Consider the following 23,102-nt stretch of genomic DNA (forward strand, 5'->3'; position numbering starts at 1 on the left):
ACTGATTCACCGTCTTAGAATGTACATTCTAGAATTAATTATTTCAATTCACAGAAACATGTAAGCAGACAATCATTCCTTTGGTGAAAAAAATATGTGAGAATGCTTTACACATTGAAGATGCAGTCCTTGCTACTATTTCTTATCAGTTGGGCAAATTATGTTTAGGTCTTTCAGGTTAGTGATAATTTTGTAATTCTAATGAGATTTATTGAATTCATGGAATTGGTGTACAAATGTTTAAAAGTGATAAGGCAGTTATCATGTACCATTTAATGTTTTTTATCAATGATATAATTTTTTTATAGCTTATTTAACTGTGGAGGAAAAAGAATGGTTCATCGATTTCTTCCAACAGTTAGCATTGCTTGGAGTTTCTCATCTTAGTCAGAATGAAAACATTCACCTTAAACCTGTAAGTTGTATAATATTTCAGCTCATGCTGTTATGTGATAAAGGTAAACATTAATTGAACTTTTTATGAGTGAGAGTGATGTTGTCCCAATGATATTGACTTTTCTGAAATCCATTTAAAGAATAAAATTAAGTAGAGCATTTAAGTGTAATTTTCTATGAAAATGTTTCTTGCAATCTAACAGTGGTATATGAACTGTGTTGTTGGGAAGACAAGTTTTTTTTACATGTATGGAAATGTAATTAGCTCTTATAAAAATTGAGCTTTTCTCCCAGCTCTTGAGGGAATCAATGTTTTAATTGCTCTATAGTAAGTTCTCAATTTACTTTACTTTGTCCCAGTTTATATTATTATGTTGTAAAGTCCATGCCAGCGAGTGACTTCGTCATCAATAATTATTCTTCTAATACCTAAGGTTTTGAATTCAATTATTTTATGGGGAAATACTGTACACATGGGTATGTACTTTTTTACTTGGCCTCTTCATAATTCGTTTATCTTTTTTTCATCTGGCTTTTCTCTATACTTATGAGAAACCAGAGGTCCCCAGTGGTTCATACAAAGTAGGAAGGAGGAACGAAAGGGTATTTGGATGTTGATACGCTGGTAGTTGGCAAGGCCTTTGCTGTAGACAACTCAATGATCTAGAAATCTATTACTAGGGGCAATTCTCTTGTAAAAGCATAGTTGATATAAATTGAAGCACAGCAGAACCTTGCTTAATGAGCATCTCGCGCAGCAAGTAATTCGTTTAATGAGCAAAAATATTGGTTCCGAAAACGTCTTGCTTAAGGAGCATCTTTTCGCAGAGTGAATGATGAGGAGAGGTGAATTCCTGGATTCATTCTGCACCTACTGCTGCAGTTTCCTCCAGCACTCGTTCTGCTAGCATCTTAGCATCTCTAGTGATCACTTATTTGTGTTCTAACATATATTTATTGATTTTTTTGCGCTAAGTTTAATGATATTTTGCGCATTGTTTTAAAATTGACCCCAATGAAAAATCCATAAGAAAAAAGCCCTAAGAGAAGAAAAATAAAAAAATAACCGGGACAATACAATAATAATATCGGGAACAAGGCGTGTGTGGCTGATTTAGTGTGTACATCAACAATCAGTCGATATCAATGATTGGCCTTTTCTTCAAGAACGCAGACAGGACTAAGCAGATAGATGCTTCAAATAGAGTGACAAGAGTATCTGTGCATGATTTCGTATTCTCAATGATGTTGAAATGTTGCTTCTCATATGCATAAACAAAAATCAATTGCAGTGTGACACAATTAACGAGAATAAATTTAATGACAAAATGCATGATTTGAGAAGTTAACAAGAAGAACCATCATCCATGGCATGGTGAAGCGAGCTCTGAGTCAGAGGCAGCAGAGAACTTCATCGGTGGCTTCAAATAGCTCCTAGATTCTTAGGGTGATCTGCTACAACATCTTTTTAACTGAGACGAGATGGTTCTCTTCAGGAAGAAGATGCTGAAGCGAATCTTAATATGTAAACATAACAGTAGAAGAGAATGAATTGCCCAACCACAAGGCAATAAAAAGCTATCTCATGCTGCTATTTTACTCAAATGGGAGAGGCAATTTGAAAATCAAGCCTCTACTTGCTTACCATTCAGAAACTCCACGAGCCTTCAACTAGTGTTGTGTCCAAAACAGCTGGCTTAATGTGATGTGGAGGTCATGGGAAACTTTTGCATCGTACCATGCATACAAGGCATCGCCATAAAAAGTTATTGCTGATGCATGTCATAAATTTTTTTAGCTATCATTCTGAGTCCCATTTTTACCAAATTTTGAATTGTCGGCAAAAACAAATGCTTCTAAGACAGCTGTCTAGTAAAAAGGAATTAGGTAGGTATCATAAATAATTATCAATTTGTTTCGGTTATTTTTTGCTTTTACCAATCGAATTTACATTCCCAGTTGCTTCATTTTGGGATAGAAGAAAGGCAAACGTGATCCATGATCCTAAATAATGTATTCATAATTCTCTTTGAATAAACCTTGTACATGATTTATTTTTTTTCGGCATGGAACCCATTATCAGGTTTTCTATTAATTTATGTGCAGAAAGTTGTTTTACTATGTTTTAGTATGCTTACTAGTATTTTGCTTTACGAGAAAGATCGCAGAACAGATTATGCTGGTATTATGAGGTTCCACTGTGTGTACATTGACATTCAAAGACATAATGGTGCCATGACTTGCAATATTTCATTTATTTCAAAGTATTTCCTCATGGCATTACAATCAAGTTCTCTGTTAACCACAAAGAGCTCTTAATGCCCAGAATACCTATTATGTTCTTTTGTTTTATCTGTGAACTTGAAATTTTATCATATGTTTTACTAAAGGAAATTATCTCAACCTTAAATTGCTAGACCTATTATGAATGTTTGTTTACCCTTACCATCATGGCGTCAGTCTTCCAGCTGAATGTAAGGCCGATAAATGGGCGCAAGAACTCAATTCTCTCCATGCCTTTTTCGATCAGTGAGTGGATTAGGCAGACCAAAGTGAGAGGTTATTATTCTATTTACCCTAGGTTGTCTGAGGAAAATTAGATAGAGGTAGATTTGGTGACATTCTGTGTTAGAGATTGCAGGAGGTAGTAGTTTTGAGTGCTAAGAGAAGTAAGAGTGAATAATGTAAACTGTTTACACTGCCAGTTCCCACTCTTAGAGCCAGAAAATCTACCAAAGACTTACAGATGTATTCACAAATCATAGCATTAATTTCTTTATTAGAATGTAATCCCTGTTTAAGGTGGAGAGAAAGAAGAGCACTTAAATGAATTTTATCCAATGAAACATCTACCTTTCTATTGTGTTTGCTAAAGGAAGATATGACCCATTCCCTCTCACTAGAACAAGAAAAGAGCATATTTTGGATATTCCAGAAAATATTATTAAAACCTTATACAAATTAAGGACTCATTAATTAAAGCAGTAGGGTGTTATGAAGGTTGAAGGCATATCACATTAGAAACTAAGTCGAAAAAATTAATATCATTTCAATAAAACTTCCAGCTAGCTGGAATTCCAGCTGATTGTAAAATTCAGTGATGTACATGCAAACATCGAATTTATGACTGAGAATTAAGACATGGCATTGGGGAAGAGGTTTTCTTCTTATGAACTTATTAACAATTAAAATTTTAATATGAACTGATAATATTTTCTTACTTCTTGGTAGGGCTTTCCAAGTACATATAAATGATTTGCTTTTTTGTGTGGAAAATCATATAATTTTTTAAATACATTGGAGTCTCAATATAATCAGACCTCATTCCGGAAAAAAATCACTTGCTGTAGTTCTGATAAAAAGTTTATACTCTCTTATTAGCCTTATACCTATGACTTTCACGTTAGTATGGCAGTTCTGTGGGTATTTATTGAAAAATGTCAATCCTAATTCATCATACATTTTTATGATAATGTTAGCAGTCAATCTCAGTGTTTGGGATAGCTTGATACGTGTGAAAGATAATTGTTGCAAGACTTATGATGTTGGGGAAAAAACAATTCAAGGAAGATGCCATTTTAATTGATTCTCTAAAAAAGAATGATAAAATCATAAAAATATTTTGAAGTTAGTCTATTTCAAAATAGATATTTCAAAGTCAAACTTATTGGTCCCATGAATTTTGTAAGAATAAGGTTTAACAGTAAGGAAAGGCGGAAAGCATTTCCTTACTTTGCACATTTGTGACAATAGAGAACACACAAACATCAGAATTGCAAATTTAGTGGGTTAAACTCATTGTTTTTTTTGAATTACTTCTCTTAATTTACACATGCTTTAATAATGTATTTCAGATGCCAGATGTGGTGCCAGTATTACAGGAGAATGCAGATATGTATGTTGAAATTAGACGGCATTGTGCTTACAATATTCCTGCCATGTTTCTGTTTGCTTCCTCACATGATGACTTCCATACACGGTTGTATCCAACATTCTGTGACTTAGTTTGTGATCCACATGTTCATGTCAGGAGAACTGTTGCTTGTGGTGTTCATGAGGTTTGTTATTGTTATGTTTAAAATTCTAGTTTGTAAGTATTAGATGATTAGAGGTACTATGTGCACAAGGAAACTGTGAATGTCCAGATTTTAAGGAATAAAACTATTATCCTGGCAGGTTGGCCAGAACATTTTCAAAATCCTGAATGGAAGACTATTTGTCCACATCCAAGGGCAAAGGATGTGAACAGTGCGTCTGCCACGTAACCATTTATAGTGTTTTGTAACAAATAAGTATGAGGGAAGAAAAGTGGTTGCAGCAATGGCAACATTTGCATTCCACGTAGGTAAACACCAGTGATCATAATCAGCCCATAGGCAAGCAAACTAAAATCAGAAACATTTCATGACTCCAAAATATTTAATGAGTTTTCAAGTGCGAAGACAAAAAAATGAGTCTGTATCTAACAGTGTCATGAAAGATTTTGAAAAAGCACTTATTATACATAGCATCATAGGTGCAAACACATCCATTATTACTCATTAACTCCTTAAAATATTTCTGAAGTATTGTTCAATACCTCATCCAGGAAATATAATCAATGCAGTATGTTTATAAATACCACTAATGTTTCATGAAACATTAACTTATTTAATTTATTATATTTTGAGGAATTTCAGAATGAAACCTCTGATAATGTCACAGATAATCTTCACCATTCAGTTGTAAGTAAAATTAAAGTATGAATTTAACTTTTAAAAAGGATTGGTATGTGATAATGCTTAATATTGTGGGGCTATGTATGGAGGGAGAAATAACATTTCAGGAAACTAGATTGTAAATTTAATCAGTAATAAGAATTGGCTGTCGTGAATGTGTTTTCAACGGTGATTTATAAACTGTTATCCCTAATATGTTAATCTCATTACTCCTCTCCATGGAAGATGGCCTTGGCATGGTGGATCATGGTCATCATCTCAAAATCCTTGAAAAGCCAGACCAACTGGACCAGCTCATAAGATTCAGAAAAGGCCGAATTACTTAGGATAGGAGCTTGAAGTTTTCAGACAATATTGAGGAGAGGAATATTAGAGAATATGAAGTTAAGCTAGTGAGAGAAAATATAGATTGATTAGAGCTATGCAAGTCGAGATGAAAGGAAAGCAGGGATTATTGGAGAGATAGTTATAGAGTAATATATAGTGGAGTGGAAGAGATCCAGTGAGGGGTGGCAATAATATTATACAAAAAAGTGGGAAGAAGCTTGGTAAACATAAAACAAGCAACTGAGAGTATATTATTAGTAGAAGTGAAAGAGGAACCAACGAACTTAGTCATTGTTCAGGTTTACATGCCACCAGGAAATCATAGGGAGGAAGAAGCTGGTATTACTTGGGTATTGGGTATGCTAACAGAGGATATAATCATAGTTGTTCCTGGAGGGGAACATCTGATAATGGATTGGAAGGTGGTGATAGGCATGGGAAGGGATGTTATTGGGTTATGGGACTATGATTTAGGAACAAGGATTGACCATAGGGAGAAAGCAATGCAGTTCTGCTGGAGTCTAGGTTTAACCATAAGAAGCAATTACGAGGGTCATCCGGAAAGTAGTACCCGTTCGTGAAATAAAGACAAAAAAGTAAATATTAACAAACATAAAAAATTTTATTTGAAAGAGGATACTTTAAACTACTTCTCAACATAATCTCCAAGCAAATTAAGGCATTTGTCATAACGTGTGACAAGTTTCTGTATTCCTGCTGCATAGTCCTTCGCCGCCAGCTCATTGAGATACGCGAGGGACCCATCTTGCACAAATTTTTGCATAATGCAGATGGTGTTTAACAATTTCATGAACAATTGTTCGAGAAACATTGGGAAAATGCTCACAGATGTCATCAATTGTGACGCGCCGATCGTTCCTCACGAATTCGTCAACTGAGCTCACCAGTTGGTCTGTAATGACAGACGGTCTCCCCGAACGCTCATCGTCGTGTGTGTTCCCCCTCCCCATGTTGAAGTTGCGACACCACCGCCGAACAGACGACTCGTCCATTACATTGTCTCCATACACCTCCTTTAATTGGCGATGAATATCACATGGGCGAACGTTTCTTGCATTGAGGAATTTAATCACTGCCCTCACTTCACAACTGGCGGCGTTCTCAATTTTTTTAAACATTGTAAACAATCACAGAAACAACACAGGCAATGCTAGCGTCACGCAACTTGGCTCAGAGAAGGCAGACAAGCCACTGAAGCTATCTGACCTCGTCCAGCGGCTACTCGCGTCGTCAGCACTTCATACGGCACGAACGGGTACTACTTTCCGGATGACCCTCGTAGTTTAAACACCACATTAGACCTAGATATACATGGAAAATGCCCAGGGATCCAGAAAGATATCAGACATATGTTTATATTATGGTTAGGCACAGACTTAGGAACAGTCTAATTATTTCACACAGTTTCCCAGGAGTGGAGGGGATTTAAATCATAATTTAGTACTAATGAAATGTAATGTTAGATATAAAAGGATAAAACAGGGATAAAAGTTGAAGAAATTGAATGTAGAAGCATTAACAAGAGCCATGTGAAAGGAGTATCTGCAGACTGGAGTAAATCATGATAGAGGAAAGGGAGCTGGGTACAATATATGATAAATGGGAACATATCAAAAAAGGGATATTGAAAGACACCAAGGAAACTATGCGAATTGTATTGGAAAAGGAAATGGAAGCCATGGATAATCAGAGATATAGACAAGAGAAGGAAATGGAAGAAAGTATGTTTGAATATAATGTACGTAAAAGAATGTAACTAATGAATGTAAACACAGCATTAGGGAGAAGAAACTACAGAGTTGAATATTACACCAAGGGGTTAACTAATAGGGATAAAGAAGTGGTGGAGGACACATTAGGAGGGTATGGGGATTTTACAAAGAAAGTGTGATATGGGAATTTTGTACAGAAAGGTGAAAGATCGCTCAAGAAGTAAGAAGGGGCAACCAGTGTAAAATACTAAAAAGACATCAAGAAAATAACTAATTGAGCCTGGAAAGATTCAAGAGAGATGGAAGGAATATATCGGTTATCTAAGTGATAAAGACATTCGGCCAACAAGCTTAGGCATAGAAAGAGAATATGACATACTGAAGATAGTTCAGGTCCAGGTATCTTTGATGGCTAGGTAGAAGAGTCATTAAGGGAATTGAAATAAAATAAGGCAATATGGGTAGATAGCAGTCCCATGAAACTACTTCATGTGAGCGGAATGCTGCGGGGAGATTTCATCAGATCAGTGTCAGTTCATATTCCAAGAAAAGAGAAAGGCAGCTGAATGTGAGAACTGTGGAACAATGAGTTTCATTTCACACTCAGCTAAGGTGGTTCTCAGGATCATAAATTAGAGAATATAGGGGAAAGAAAATGATTACTTAAAGGATGATAAGTTTGGGTTTAAGAAAGGGGAGAGGCATGTGTGATGCCATAGCAGTAATGAGGTCACTAAAGGAGAAGAACATGGAATACAATCAGAATATATTTGCTTGTTTCATAAATTTTAAAAGGTTTTTTATACAGGCAATTGGGTAGAAAAAAGAAATTTATTGCAAAAATAGGAGTAGATTGGAGACATATGGCGTTTTTCTACCTCATTTGATTAAGCAGGAATTAAGTATCAAATGATATAAGTATTAGTGGTTATCAGGGTAGGGAACCAACAGCTAAGGTCATTTGCATCAAATGATACAAGTTAACTGATTAGACAAAAGATCAATGATAATATACAAAATACTGACCTCTTGAAAATGACAGGAGTTGTTGAAACCATTGTCAGTGAAGCAATACAGTATTAAACTTAAAAAAAGGTGTTTGTTCTATTGCCAAGGATGTCAGATGTAATGGAGTCTCTGTCGTAGATGTATCAATTTGACTGACCATTCCTAATCCTTGAACGGTTCTCTTAGGATGTGTATATTTCCAGAAAATTATTGCAAATTCAAAGTAACTGTGGGAGGTACTTTAATAATAGTAACATTTAATGGAGTAATGAGCATTACAATTCTGGTCAAGGCAAATGACTTTTACACTTTTTGCCTTCTATAATTATTAGATTAAAATAAAACCTGTAAATTGAAGACAGGTGGTTTATGCAGTCCAGTGCTTTTGCTGAAATTATATATATGTAAAAAGTTTAAAAAATGAAAGTTGGATGACTTAAACATCCAAATAAGAAGTGGGTGACATTGTATTTAAATTGTGTTTCATAGAAATACTTATTTATTGGATATTTTTTTATAGAAAATAATCATCCGAATGTCTTTATCTTGGTATATTCCTATAAAATTCTCAAGAGCAAAGCCATAATTTGCCCATTACAAGTCATTTGTGGTTCATTTGCTGGATAAAAAATGTTGACAAGAATTCCAAATATTCCAACTTCTTCAGCCTTCTAGATTACTGTGATTTCTTTGGAAACTTAAATAATGTAAATGAGTTACCATGAGAGTTGGAGAGTATGATCTTTCCAACTTGCAATATTAGTTGTAGTGAACAAAATATAAATGTATATTCTTGTCTCTGCTATTAAAAAAATGTATCTTTAATGTAGGTGGCACGCCTCCTCGGACCATCCAATCGTATGTTGAAGAATGAGTTGGTTCATCTCCTCTGTGATGAGACTCAAGAAGTACTTTCTGCCATTGTTCCTAATCTTACGACAATTCTACTGTTGATGACAAAATTTAAAAATATTGGACCCGACTCCATGGTAATTATTTATGGAATAAAAGAGTTATTGAGTTAAAAATTATGATTAAATACACATTATGTCAATGTCTATTTATGGGGATATCATGTAAGAATTTAATTTGGCCAATAATATTGACACCAAGAGATAACATTAATAAACTGAGTACAAAGATTAAGCTAAGGTATTTATTAGTGAAGATAACACACATTGAGTACATTGGTTAAGCATTGGTAATTTTGTGATATAGTGACATGGGTTAGTTGGTGATAACTTGACTGAAATTCTCTAATGGAATAACAACTCGTGATGTGACATCTAACTTTTACTGCAAGTTTGTATAGTTAGTTCAGTTTTCCAGGATCAAACTTCTGTGAAGTTTTATTCTAACAAAATTACATCGGAAATGTTAGCTATTGCAAGACAAGTGACTTTGTTAGCATTTGATTCATTTAAGGTATTTATGTAACTGTGTGATGAACAGCAAAGATTAAGGATAAAAAAATGGTTCTTCGTTAATTGATTACTCTTATAATTAATTTAAAAGCATATTTAATGCTGTTTCTAAGAAATTTATAAGTTTTATCTTCTTAATGATCAGAATGCAGTTATGTAATAGCCTGAAAATATGATTTTCAAACTGAAACTCAAAGAGTTTAGTGACTAAGTGTGTTATGTGAAATGTGTTTAACTTATTTAAAGTAAATTGCCATTTCATGAAAATTTTTAGCATTTGTTCACGTGCTTTACAAAGAGATAGTACCATATTGCCCTGCCCAGAAGACGCTCCAGTGTATAAGATGCACCCTGATTTTTTCTGGTCAGAAATTATGAAAAATACTTAGATCTAACAGAAAAGATGCAATTATTTTTTATGATACCGCTTGGTATGGAGAAAATTGAAATGTTGCATTGAAAAATTAGTAGCTGCACATATCAATGTTTATTCATATTAAAATACTATAAATTCTACATCACTGAACCTAAGTGCATTTCAGCTGCTATGTTTCCTTTTTTTTGAAGCATAATACATAAATACAAGTTTAAATGAAACAATGCATGATAATTTTCTCATTGAACATACCATGGAGTTATTATCATTTTAAATATTTTTGCGATGCTTAGTTTTTGTTATTATTTTGATATTATCAAAATTTTAATTAAAAACAACCATTTTCTATGCCTTTTCAAAACTCTCATAATAATAAAGGTTGAATGCCTCGAAAAATCAAAGACAAACCAAAATGTCCATGAAAAACAGCTTTCAACAATTAACCGAACATTCAAAATTGCCAAACTTTTTGGCATAAGTGAGAGACAAGTACCAACAGAACGCCACGAAAAATGTCAAATATACAAACATTAAAATTTTGCCCCAAAAATTAAAAATTTGTGATTCGTTTTGAACAGAACTCATATTAGCAGAGGGGCAACATTCTTGTTAGCCCAATGTGTATCAAGTTTTCCATACCCTCTTAAGATTCAGGCTGATTTTAAGGTGCATTTTTAAGTATAAAAAGTGCATCTAATGGGCCGGGAAATATGGTGCATATATGAGAAATAATCATAGAGAATTCATTGTGTTCAATCATAAAGATTGAACTGAAAAGAACCTATATTAACATAATATGATTAGCTTAATCAAGAAATGTCTTGTTGGATGAATAATACCTAAGTACAAGAAATTCTTATCCATGTATGGACTATCTTTGCTATTCTTTCTTACCAGTACCCCAAAACTTTTATTAAATTACAATTATTAAGATACTTAATGCTTAAAAACTTTGATATACTTTTAAAAAATATATGAGTTTGAAATACGTCAGCTCTGTTAGAAATTTTTCATTTTGATCAGGGAATTGAAAGTTATCAATTGTACTCGTTTTGATTTAAATATTTTTCTATTATCCATTCTTTCCTATTATTGTTTCCCTTGCATTCGGAAGACATAAGAAATTCATTTATTCCTCTAAAGCATGTAGATCTATAATTTAACTGTGCAACAAATGTGTGATTGATTATTCACATATTATTATTTTAATCAGTATCATGTGACGAATATGAATCCATATCAGCGACCTCTTTTCATTATTTGTCCTTCATCAATCTTTTGTTGTTTCCTGAATACCTGATTGGTTTAGCTTTAAGGTAATATGTTCTTCTATTTACTTGATGATATTTCTGTGTTCTTGTAAAATTATAATACTACTCTTATATAAATAATGGAAAAACGGAATTAAATTGTACCTTCCATTGCTAAAAAAAACTCATAAATTACAAGAAGTGAAAAAGAAGAGTTCGTATGTTTCGTAATCACAATTGCATGTTTTTTAAACAATTTCGGATTGTTTAAAAAAACATGTGAACCTAGTTGATGATGGTATGGCTCTCTCGGCTTATCATGCATTAATTCATAGTCAACTGAAATATGGATTTGTCGTGTGGGGGCACTCATATCATTCCATGCACCTTTTTAGGCTGCAAAAATGGGCAATGAGAACCCTAGGTATAGTTCAAAAGGCATATAGTTGTAGACCTTAATTTAGTAAATTTTAAATTTTAACTATTCCCAGGATGTATATTTTCCATGCTATTATTATTGTACAGCAAAACAAAACCATCTTCAATTTGATAATGCTGATGTACATAAGCACAGCACAAGAGGGTGTAATGACTTTTGGATAACTACTCGCAACTCTGTTATGTTTGCTTAGAACCCTTGTTATGCTGATGCCATATTCCTCAAAGCATTACCTGGAAAACTAAGGGAGATAGAAAATGTGTTGTCATTTAAATCTAAACTTCATCAGTTCCTGTGCGAACATCAGTTGTATACTGTGAATGAATCCATGTCTCTCTCTTACATTGACAAATAATTTTATTCCTGTATGTACACTGTTACTGCTCCTATTTGCTGTTTTCATTTTTAATGGTGACTATCATTTGTATTCAAACTCCAGTTGTATTAGTGTCTGTGTCTGGAATATTTTCAAGCAATGTGACGTGTTTCATGCGTGTCTCAATCATGTCTTTTAGGAACCAATAGACATCAATCAATCATCCATTGGCATGGATAATCAAAAGTTTAATGTATTAATACATTGCCACTTGATATAAATTTTCCCTTCGTGAAAGCTTTTCTAGAATACAAATGTGGTAGTGAGGTAAAAGTCATTTTATTTCCTTTTCATATGGGTAGAAGCTTGGGTAATTGTCAGGGCCTAGCAACAGTTACAGCTTTTTTTCAAACTTTCAATCTTAGATTGTTTAAAAAATTAACAATGAATTTCAGGATCATGATATTGTTTTGTGATTTCCAAAATATTGATGCACCCAATCTTATCTATTATTACAATGTAACAATTTCAAAATGCAAAAATCATTCTCCTTAACCTGGATTCAAACCTGAATCCCTCGACGTCCAGCCGAGTGCTTTAGCCAGTTAAGCTACCCTCTTGTACTCTTGAGATTTTGATATTGTTACATTGTGGACTGTGGTGCATCGCGCACGACTACGAATGTCTGTGATATTGTATGTATGGTATTTCGTCACATCTTGTTCCTTGAATGCCCCCAAAATCTTGTATTGTAAGAGGACGCTTCAGTAGCTTAAGTGGCTAAAGCATTCAGCTGGACATCGAGGGATCTGGGTTCGAATCCTGGTCAAGGCAAATGATTTTTAAACCTGAAATTGTTGCATTGTAATGCATATTTAGCAGATGACTCCATTTAAATTTACTGTTGCAGCATCTCCCGCAGTTTCTTAATATTGACTATTATTGTTATTCCAGAGAAAACTTTCTTTTACTCTCTAGTTATTTTTTCAAATGAATGCATTGCCACAGTATTATTTTTACTTTTATAATGATCCTCTATTTTGATCATATTGTTTATCTTCAGTTCATTATTGTCTTATAAAAATATTTACGACATCACTGAAAAACACTTGGCTCCTTATAACATATGGCAATATATGGGAAATGGCAGTGGTTGTAAAATAGGTTTGTTATTACCTGAAGAGACAAGTAACCATTTTTTAATTTTTACTGTTTTTTTCATGTGTCATCAAGGGGTAAGATCTAGTTACAATATCCAAAGGAAATATGTTATCTCTAACATAATATTGGCTCAGTAGGAGAAACTGAATGAGAGTGCTTATAAAAATTGATCCAACACCATTTCAGGAAGCAGGCTGATTTCCCTGAACCATTTCAGTTTTGTTAGGGAAAGGACAGAGGTTAAAAAAATGCCTTTTTGAAATATTTGTTCGTAAAAAATGAGCTTAAATTTTTTAAATCTCTTAAATGATCAGTAAGAAACTCTTATGCCCATTCTTGATCCCTTTATTTTCAAAAAATTTTGAATATCGCTTTATTGATTGAAGCATTTTTCTCTGAAACAGTGATCAATTGTCAACTTTTGGTCTTCAAATTTTGTAGCCGAATGAGTAACAAAGTAGCATCATAATATATATATATATATCCAAGTACAGGAATACAGAAAACTTAGATTTTTCTTTCAAGAAATGAAGTTTCACATTGAGAAACTTAAAAGTCCTATTCATTTGAACCCTTAATCTTCACAATTAAGAGGTTTTACTGTAAGCTGCAATGGAATGTGCAATTTACAGTCAAAATCCAAAATGGCGTGGTAACATGAAATGATTGAAGGAGATATGCATGGAATATTCACAATTATTTTTTATTTCTATAATACTGTACAAAAGACATAATTTTGCACAGTTCTGTATTTTTTATCTGAACCAGCTCTTGGATAAAAATGTTGGCATCAACTTATAGGTAAATTTTCTTATTATTTCAAACTGTGCATGAAGAACTATGTTGTCATTTTTAATTATTCTTGGTGTATAACTAATTGATACTTATAGAAAAATTACTTGCTTTTTGTACTTTCCTGTAGGGTACAACTGTGGTTGAAATTGGACGTGCAATGCTCAAGAGTGAGGAAACAATAGCAGCTACCACAAATTGGAGATTGCATGCCTCTTTCCTCTCCCAATTGGAATGTGCGCCGCATTGCCTTCCTATTGACTACATTCAGTCACATCTGGTGCCGATACTCTTTCTGAGAATCCACAAAGCTGTGAGTTAATGCTTGATCACCATGGAGCATAATTTAAAAAATATATATTTTTTTAGCTATAATATTTCTTGCACTAATTATTACCTGGGTAATGGACTATCTGGTAGCAAGGACTCTTGAGAACTATGTCTAGTTTGACATGTAGTAAACTGAGTATTTGTAAATTACATATGATGTTTCATTTTATTAATATTTTAGGATTAATAGCTTTAATGTCTCTTTACAAAAATATTGAAAGAGTATGGAGGCTTGGTGTTGGGAAGTACAGAAATTAAATTTGGAAAATTCCATCAATGGCACTGCCATTTGTTTCATCACTAATGCATGTGGTCAGGAGATCATACAGTCCATAACTGATTAAAGTCTTCCTAATAGCTGCCGTCCTTTTCACTTTCTCTACCACTCCTCTCTAAGTGGCGCTGTCCTCCAATTAAAATATGAAGGCTAATCTGCTCAGCCAAAACTAAATGAGCCCTATGGCCTCAGCAAAGAGCATAATTTTTTGTAGGATCCTTGAAGAATTTAAACTTTAAAATAGTCTAAGTGGGGCAGATCTTGAGGATCCTTCATTTTGGGATACTCTCTATTTATAATTTTAAAGTGTGTGCATTGAATTTGTGAAGTACATAAACTTTTCGAGTTGGGTATATTTTATATCAATTTGTGTCTCCCTAGGAATAAGTGTGTGGAAAATATTAATCCATGAAGCTGATTTTCTCTGCTTAGGGAATGGCAAAACTTTCTCCCAGCAAAAGATTATTTTTACCAATATTTGTTATATTGTGAATTAGAAGCCTAGAGCTGAGTAATTATAATAAAGTAGTTGAGGTACTGATGGTGTCACTGACCACTTAGTGAATGACTAGCTTTCACATTTGGCTTCACTCCACATTAGTCATGTGAGTTATGACACTGTAATGATTGTGATCCAAGAATGATTGCAAAGATGAGGAAGTTCTAATGAAATATTTGCATTTTTCATTGGTTAGGATTACACTAACATTTTAAATAGAAAAAGTACTTAACAGCATGTTGAAAGTGTATGGTTAGGTTGATGAAAAGACTGAAACTGTAAAAATCCACCAACACGTTCATTGATCTAACATGACCTGTTTCACCAGTTGAGCACCAGGAGGTACACTAAGCAGAATACAATAATTTTGAGGCTAAAAAAACTATTGTAACATGTGTACTGCCCCTGAATCTCTTAACAGGTGAATCCATTTGTGTTAAATTAATATATTTTTGAATTTTTACTAGTTCAATTTTTTACCATCTCAGAGATTTCAATATATAATGCCTTGATATGTTTATTTCAATATTAATAGTATCTAATTGTATAATATGTTACTTTATTTTGTTTTATACACTGACTTCTGCTGATGATTCAGCTCCAATACATAGGATGTATGTATTTAAAAGAAAATCTAATGGTGGTAAAAACAAGTGTTTCAGTTCACACATTGGCTGTAGCTGGTGTTGAATCACTTTGTGGCTGGAGACCATACTGCTACTACAATATTATAAATGCTGATAAATGATGTGTTTTTGTGGTAATGTTGTCGTTACATATTCACTGATTAACATCTTTCTTCCTTCAGAGGCCTTTACCATGCCGAGTTGCTGCTGCCCACACATTGCTGATTTTTCTCCGTTACAATGTTAAACAAAAGGACCATCTGTTGAATAAAATCAAAACAGGTAAATCATCATTTTGAATTTCATATCCATGAATTTCCCCATTTCAGTATCTCAATGTGTAGCTTCTATAATAGTAAATTATGATAATGGAGTAAAACCTTTTTCTCCATAATTAGTCATCTAGCTGTTTCTAACCTACAAGCCACCTAGTGGTGTGAAGCAGGGGACATAAGTAAACAAACTACGTGGTACCGTAGGTATAATTAATTTGAATAATGTCCAAACTTCCCAATATTTAGGTTTTTGCTTCCTAGGGTAAGGTAAAATTAATCAATAAAAATTGCTATAATCTAATTTAGAGGTAAAGAATTCCTCAAAAATTATTGAAGTATTTGAATTAGAAACTTATATAGTGGCAAATCATTTTACTCAACAAATTCCATTACTTCAGGTGTGATATGATGGAATTTGAATATAATAATGACAAAATGATAACTCTTTTCCATTAGATATTGATTTATTACATGTTATCAATGCCAATCAACACCTGGTGGAAAACTGTAATCATTTGGTCATTTTTATTTTTTATTTGCATACCAATCATTGACTTTTGGCAGTATCATATGGCAAATAACCTTATGATATTGGGGAAAGTTCCCTCTGGAAACATTTTATTGTCATTAATTTCCTGAAACTATTTAAAATTCATGCACATGGCTTGGCAAAAACGTATCCGACCTTATGAGGGTAAAAAGCAACTTAACTCTTCCACAATAAAGATTAAATATTTCACGACCATGGTTTCGATGCTGCGCATCATCATCAGCATCATCAAAACCATGGTCGTGAAATGTTAACTCTTTATTGTGGAAGTGTTAAGTTTCATTTTACCCTCATGATGAAGGAATTCCACAAAGTTAAACCTGCAACTGCTATGTGTATCCGACCTTGATTTTTCCAGTGCACAGTAGTGATGCTGGGGCAGCACCAACATGCACTGTCGTAGACAGCTTAATGTTCATGCTTGAAATTTTTCTCTGCCTTTGAGTGAGCTAATCGGTTCCTGCTGGCTACCAAGTGAGGTGCTGTCATATGTGCTCATTGCTTTTCCATTACTCTCAAGCCACTTGCTCACTCGAAGGCAGAGAAAAAATTCAAGTATGCACATTAATCTGTCTCCTTCCACTGTGCACAGTGGTGCCACCCTAGTATCACTACTGGGTATGGGAAAAATCAAAGTCTGATACATTTTCAACAGGTTATGTATAGTACAGGGTGCGGCAACATAACTTTCTTTTTTAAAACGTTTTGCGTTTGAAAAAAGGAAGGTGCACCCTGTACTTAAAACAGAGTTCCAGACCTCACTTTGTAATACTTATCCATATTTATGAGAAATTAATTACAATCTTCATTCATTCTGACTTGAAAACTTTTGTGCCAGTGAAATTTATTGGGAAATACCATGAGGGACTCTTTATACCTCTACTTAGCATTCAAATATATTCTCCAAAGCTCCTAGTTATACAGTTCTACTCACTGAATAAATAAACTTAGAATTTTTTCTCACAAAATGATGATGATGCCTATGCGTTGAAACCAGTAGTAATATAATAGACTTCATTAAGTTGAAAAAGTACTAAGATCATTTATTCAGTGATCATGAATTTTCACAAAGTAGAGCCTCAAACCCTTGAATTCAAATAGAACTACTGTTTGGGAATTAAATCATGAGGGCTCCAGACCCTTTTCTCATACACTAAGTGAAGGTAACATGGACACTTTTTGGAACCTCAGTCCCTCTCATGGTATCAGTCTATAGCTGTTTGTGCTAGTTTCTTTAATGAAATATTTGCAACATTCTTAAAAAATATTAATGCTGAACTGGCTTACTTGGGTTTTGTTGTTTGCTACTAACTTTAAAACTTCCTGTGATGGTAACTGAGATATTTAATAGAAGACTCGCTCATTTATGCTGGCTCAGAAAATTTATATTGTACGAAAACTTTCCCTCCAATTATAACTTCAACAATCTTTTTTCTGGATTTCCTCATAAATGAATCATAAGTAACACGTTACATACCCTCGCTTCCCTCATGCAGTGCTACTGCAGCTAAATTCATGAGGCTGCAGTCTGCTCTCAGTAATTTTCACTAAATTGCTTAGTATCCTTGAGTTTTTTGGAAAATGAATCTTGAAAAACTCATTTAATAACTACAGAGAACATTGCAATAAAGCAACCTTTTTGAGTGTTTCCATTATTTTCAATTGTTGTAGTTTGTTGACTGCAGAAGATGTTAGTTTGAATGGTAGAATTTCATTTATATTTTGGAAATTGACGACTAACTCAAGAACTTTATTTTGAAGTTATTATATTTGGAGTATATTGCAATTATTTCTGTAGCAAAACCACTGGATTTTTGCTTTCACATTAGTTCACCCTGGACTCCTACCATGAGAGGGGTTGGCATTAAAAAATAATCATTGAATTTATCTCTATCCAATGTCCACGGAAAGTGTTCAGTGTCCTGCTGCTGGGGTGAGTCCTAACTGGTGCACCTGGGAACTTCACTTCCATGTTTCATTTAACTAATATTTTATGTATGTCCATTGCGAGGTATATTCTTAAATGCTGACATGTCACATCAAAACTGGGTAGTAGATCATCACTTGTGTCAATAAAATACTGATTTTTTCTCATTTTAGAAATTGGTCAAGCAAGGAGCTGTCATTTGCGAATGCTTTACATGGAAATGTGCTCTATGGCTCTGAAAATATTTTCTGCTTCATACTTCAAGAGTAATTTCTTCTCAGGTGTCCTGGAGTTGGGTGGTAAGTGAATAAATATATTAGAGGTGCCTGTCCATTCTCATCATTCAATGAAATCATGAAATTTCAGGCTAAAAAATTATAAATTATTAGAAGGCCAGCTGAATATCTCAGCGCATGAAAATGACAAATCCAATAGTAATTCAATACGCAATCAAAGTTCAATTAATTTCAAAATTGAAGACACACTATCCATATCTATATAATTTACTATAGTGAGAGTGTAGTGTACCAGTCGAGGTAGATTTTTCTGATGTATCAAGGGACCAAGTACTTTTACACATCTAAGCCTCACATAGCATAAGTACACTAAAACAAAATATTACATGGACCTTTTTTTTTACCTTCATTACGACGGTCATATCCAATCTTTTACTCTGTTAACCTTAACTTGCCTTCTCCTCCCATCTCTAACATCCTGGAGCATCCTAATGTCTCTTAGTATCTGTTACATTCACTTATCCATGCTTCTTTTATTTTTCTTTTGATCCATTTATTCTTTTTTTTCATTTGTTTACACTCCCACATTACAAAAGCCTCCAATATGTGTCTATTCTATTATCTTAATGACCCAGTGATCAAGTCTCTGGGCCATACAGAAAAATGCTCCATTTCAGAGTTTCTGAACATCTTTACTTATCATCCCAATCGTGAACTCTCTCCTCTTCAGAAAAGTTTCTTGAAAAATGCAATTATTCTTTTCTTGTCTGTAATACTTTACTCATTTTGGTCTAGAAGACTTACTGAATAAGTGAAGTATTCTTCTGCCTGCCTGATTAATCCCCCCCCCATTCTTTAATGTTGAACTTAACCTTGCCTGTTTCTTGAAAATATATTTACCTTTCTTTTCATATGGTTCATTCCCATACCATAGCTAAATGAATAAAGCAAGAATGGTAATCCTTTGTCTGACTGGCTAATCAAATCTTGATCATTCAAATTTGATAATCATTTCCTTGCTTGCTTTGCTTATTTATGCCTCCAGCCTTTCCTATTCTTCTATCACTCTTTTTTTGGCAGAAAGCATGTATTTTTAATTTTTATTCAATTTTGAATGACATTACTGGGGCGAGATTGAGACTTAATATGCCCTTCTTGCACATAACTCCTATATATTAAATTTAAGACAATTACAAAAACCCTACCCTAGGTGGAAATCAAACCTGCAACCTCTGGGTTGGCAGGAGATGACGTTACCCCATTGCCACCGAAGTTGGCCATGTATACGCGATGATGGAAAACCCTGCCTTAATCCCCCGCTCATCACTGCCCATCCTGAATCTCCATGTGCTGTCCTAATTTCTGCTCTCTGAAAAGTACTTGTTTTGGATAATTCAGCCTCCTCTACGTTGCAATGCATTAATTAATTAGGTATTTTCCAAATTTTTCAAATTAAAAATATGGAGTTTTATCTTTAAATTTTACCCATAGATGCTGGAAAAGTGAAATTCTTCAAAAAATAATTCAATATTCAATAAGTTATTTAAGGTTAAGTGATCGAAAATTCAACTTCTGCTTGTGGTTGCCATTAAATTTTTGAAGAGTATTGTATTACCTATATCTGACCATGTTTGTGTCTGTGTCATGGAATTATTCAACTTTTGTATTTCAATTTCAAAGCTGTCAACAATTTCTTCGGCATAGCTACAGCAAGCTCTAAAAGTTATTGGCAAGATTTTCTTCGTTTAATCTTTTATTCAGTGCAGTAATTTATTACATTTAAAAAGATGCCTTAGGATGGCAGTGCTTTTCCAAAATTCTTTCCTCATCACACTGTAAGATATGCCAAACAGATATCTCAATCTTTGAAATCAATCTTGGATATTAATTATCATTGAAATAATAATATCATTTTGTGAAACCTTCATAATAATAATTTTTCTGTTCCAAAAATTGACAACCCAAAGAAAATGACTATTTACTTCTATAGTTTTGACCAAATGAATAGTGAGTGATGCCTTATGTTCCTTTACCTTATTTAGTTTCTATGGATATGTGTATTTTTAGACTAACCAAAATATCAGGGAGCATTTTACATTCTGTGCATGTCATGGCAATGACAGTTAATTGATGTATTTGCCATAAGCTGCAATTAGTATACTGAGGTCAAAAGAAATGAATTGTTTTAATGTCATTGTGAAGAAGGTTTTGGTATATTTTATTAGAAATAAGAAAATGGCAGAGTCACATAAGTTCTATTCATGGTCTCTTGGCTAATATCTGTTGCAGGTGATCCAGTGCCAAATATTAGGCTGAAAGTTTGCCATATGCTGCCTCAATTGAAAGGTGTACTTCTTATCTCACCTGACAAGAAACTTTTAAAAGCTCTGGAAACTTGCATTCAGTCAGTGATGCTGAAAGAATCTGATCGAGATGTTTGTGCTGCTCTAACTATGGCCATTGACAGGTTGGATTCCATGGACAAGAACTCGGAGACAGTAAGTAAAAATTTGATTATGAATTATGTATAATAGGCTTCCCCTTAATGATGTTCTGGTTCTTGATATTACCAAATACTGTTCTATTTCATTTATTTTGATTCCTGCTTCAACTTTGTAATTGTTGATGTAATGTACAGTCTGAAAATTTATTTCATGGATGATTTGCTTGATGTAAATTCTTGGTGGGTTAATATAAGGAATTCGAACTAAGAAGCAGTTTGCACCTCACCTCATTCAAGAATTGTTGAGTATTCAATCGAAGAAACATTTCAAACAAGCTCTTGTCAGCCATTTTGACCAAAGGTTGTTTACCAAATCTCAGATATATGTGTAATAGGCTGAGTTCAATGTTATTAAAGGAAGTCTTACTAAATCCATGAATTCCCTGAAAAAATACTTCTTTTAACATGCTCTTAATAATAGGATTTTGGTTAGGGAATATGATGGCCCCAATAAGCTAGACAGCCCATGAGTGGTTAACATACCATCAATTGATTTGTAGCAATGCAGTCGGATTTTATTCAGTCATTGCCTACACAAGTTTATCTTTCTCAATTTTGCTCTAGTTTTTCAAAGTATTACAGTGCGGAAGTCTGCTTTGCTTTTCATTATTCCCTCTGGCTGTAAATTAGTTTGTTGGTTATCCATGATAAATGAGGTGAAGGCACTAGCAGATAATTGAAAGCAATGGATTGTCAGATATGTGTGTATTAGTTCCCAGCTATTATGGCCACATTTTCAGTTAAACAATTCAAGTAAATGTCTCATAGGTAACATTTAATAAAGTTGTATTTGGGTTTTCCTATATCATTTCCATGATCAAACATTCAATTCACTCTTACAAAAAATTTCAAATAGTTGAAAACTGCTAATTGATTACTTGCAGATCAAACACTCATTCTTGCGCTACAGTGATTGCAAAAGATTGGGAACAGTTCAGTTGCAATACAGGAATATGCTATGTGAATCAGGAAGTTCTTATGAGAATGTGTTCCTTTTAGTTATGGGATCAGTCCATATTTGCTGTAGATCTGACGATCATTCAAACTCCAATTTTGGAACTTCTTAGGTACCAGCAGCCCACACAGTAATGAGGGATGGTTCACATGAAATACCTAATTGAATTCCAAACACTTTGGAAATAAATAAAGAAAAGGACATGTTCTTCAGGAATAAGTCATGACAGTAAATTTTTAAAAATTGTGTGCACAGAAAAGTCATCACTGAAGGTTTAGTCATATGCCTTATCATCAAATGCAAAGTATATGTCATTCTATTTTCTTGTTCAATAATTTGGGCAGTGTTTTAAATTATATATTGTAAATTCTTGTCCTCATTGTGCTAAATTATAAATATATGAATTGGAAATAATAGTCTACACTCTCCTAAAAGCAGGTGATGATCACATGATGTTACAGTACCTTGGTAGTGATGTCCTTTAGCTTTCATGGATGGTAGTGTGTAGTTTATTGTGAGATTATCTTTTAGAGGTCCCAGTAGTCCCAGTCCATACCATCTTACCTTTCACAGTGAAAAATATGAAGGTCACCACCTCCTCTGCTCACAAAGATTTGACGCAAGTGGCCTCTATTTACATCGTTTCATAATGTATCATGATTATGTTATGGGCATTCAAGCAGTGTTTTGTGAATAATTTTACTGCTAAATTAGGCGCTGACTTTCCTATTTAAAAATATTTCTGAAATTAATGAAAATATGGTTGCTCAAACTTCAGACAAAGAAGCCTTCACAATTGTTTTCAATGGTCATACTAATATGAAGCAATGTTTTGGAAGACTTCTCCTAAAGTAATTGTTCATTGAGTGCAGCAAGAAAAACATTTCCGATGGATTTAGGCTTTTTTAATTTCTCATTGAATCCAGTCCTTAATGTGAACATTAACTTAACATGCAGATTACCAGCAAACCTGATTTTTATAAA

General features: G+C 33.8%; 1 protein-coding gene across 5 annotated transcripts in view; it reads left to right on the forward strand.

Moving 5' to 3' along the window:
• The window catches only part of LOC139687435 (serine/threonine-protein phosphatase 4 regulatory subunit 4-like), a 58,268-nt gene that overhangs the window by 8,918 nt on the left and 26,248 nt on the right, over positions 1-23,102 (forward strand). For all 5 annotated transcript variants that reach the window (XM_071584575.1, XM_071584576.1, XM_071584579.1 and 2 more), the window contains exons 7-14: positions 55-177; positions 309-415; positions 4,251-4,454; positions 9,013-9,171; positions 14,071-14,253; positions 15,855-15,954; positions 18,598-18,723; positions 20,950-21,158. In XM_071584575.1, coding sequence (XP_071440676.1) covers positions 55-177; positions 309-415; positions 4,251-4,454; positions 9,013-9,171; positions 14,071-14,253; positions 15,855-15,954; positions 18,598-18,723; positions 20,950-21,158 — 1,211 coding nt within the window. The remainder of the gene's footprint in view (positions 1-54; positions 178-308; positions 416-4,250; positions 4,455-9,012; positions 9,172-14,070; positions 14,254-15,854; positions 15,955-18,597; positions 18,724-20,949; positions 21,159-23,102) is intronic.

This window comes from Hetaerina americana, unplaced genomic scaffold (genome assembly GCF_022747635.1).
Source record: "Hetaerina americana unplaced genomic scaffold, ioHetAmer1.1.p SCAF_2, whole genome shotgun sequence".
Classification (NCBI taxonomy): Eukaryota; Metazoa; Arthropoda; class Insecta; order Odonata; family Calopterygidae; genus Hetaerina; species Hetaerina americana.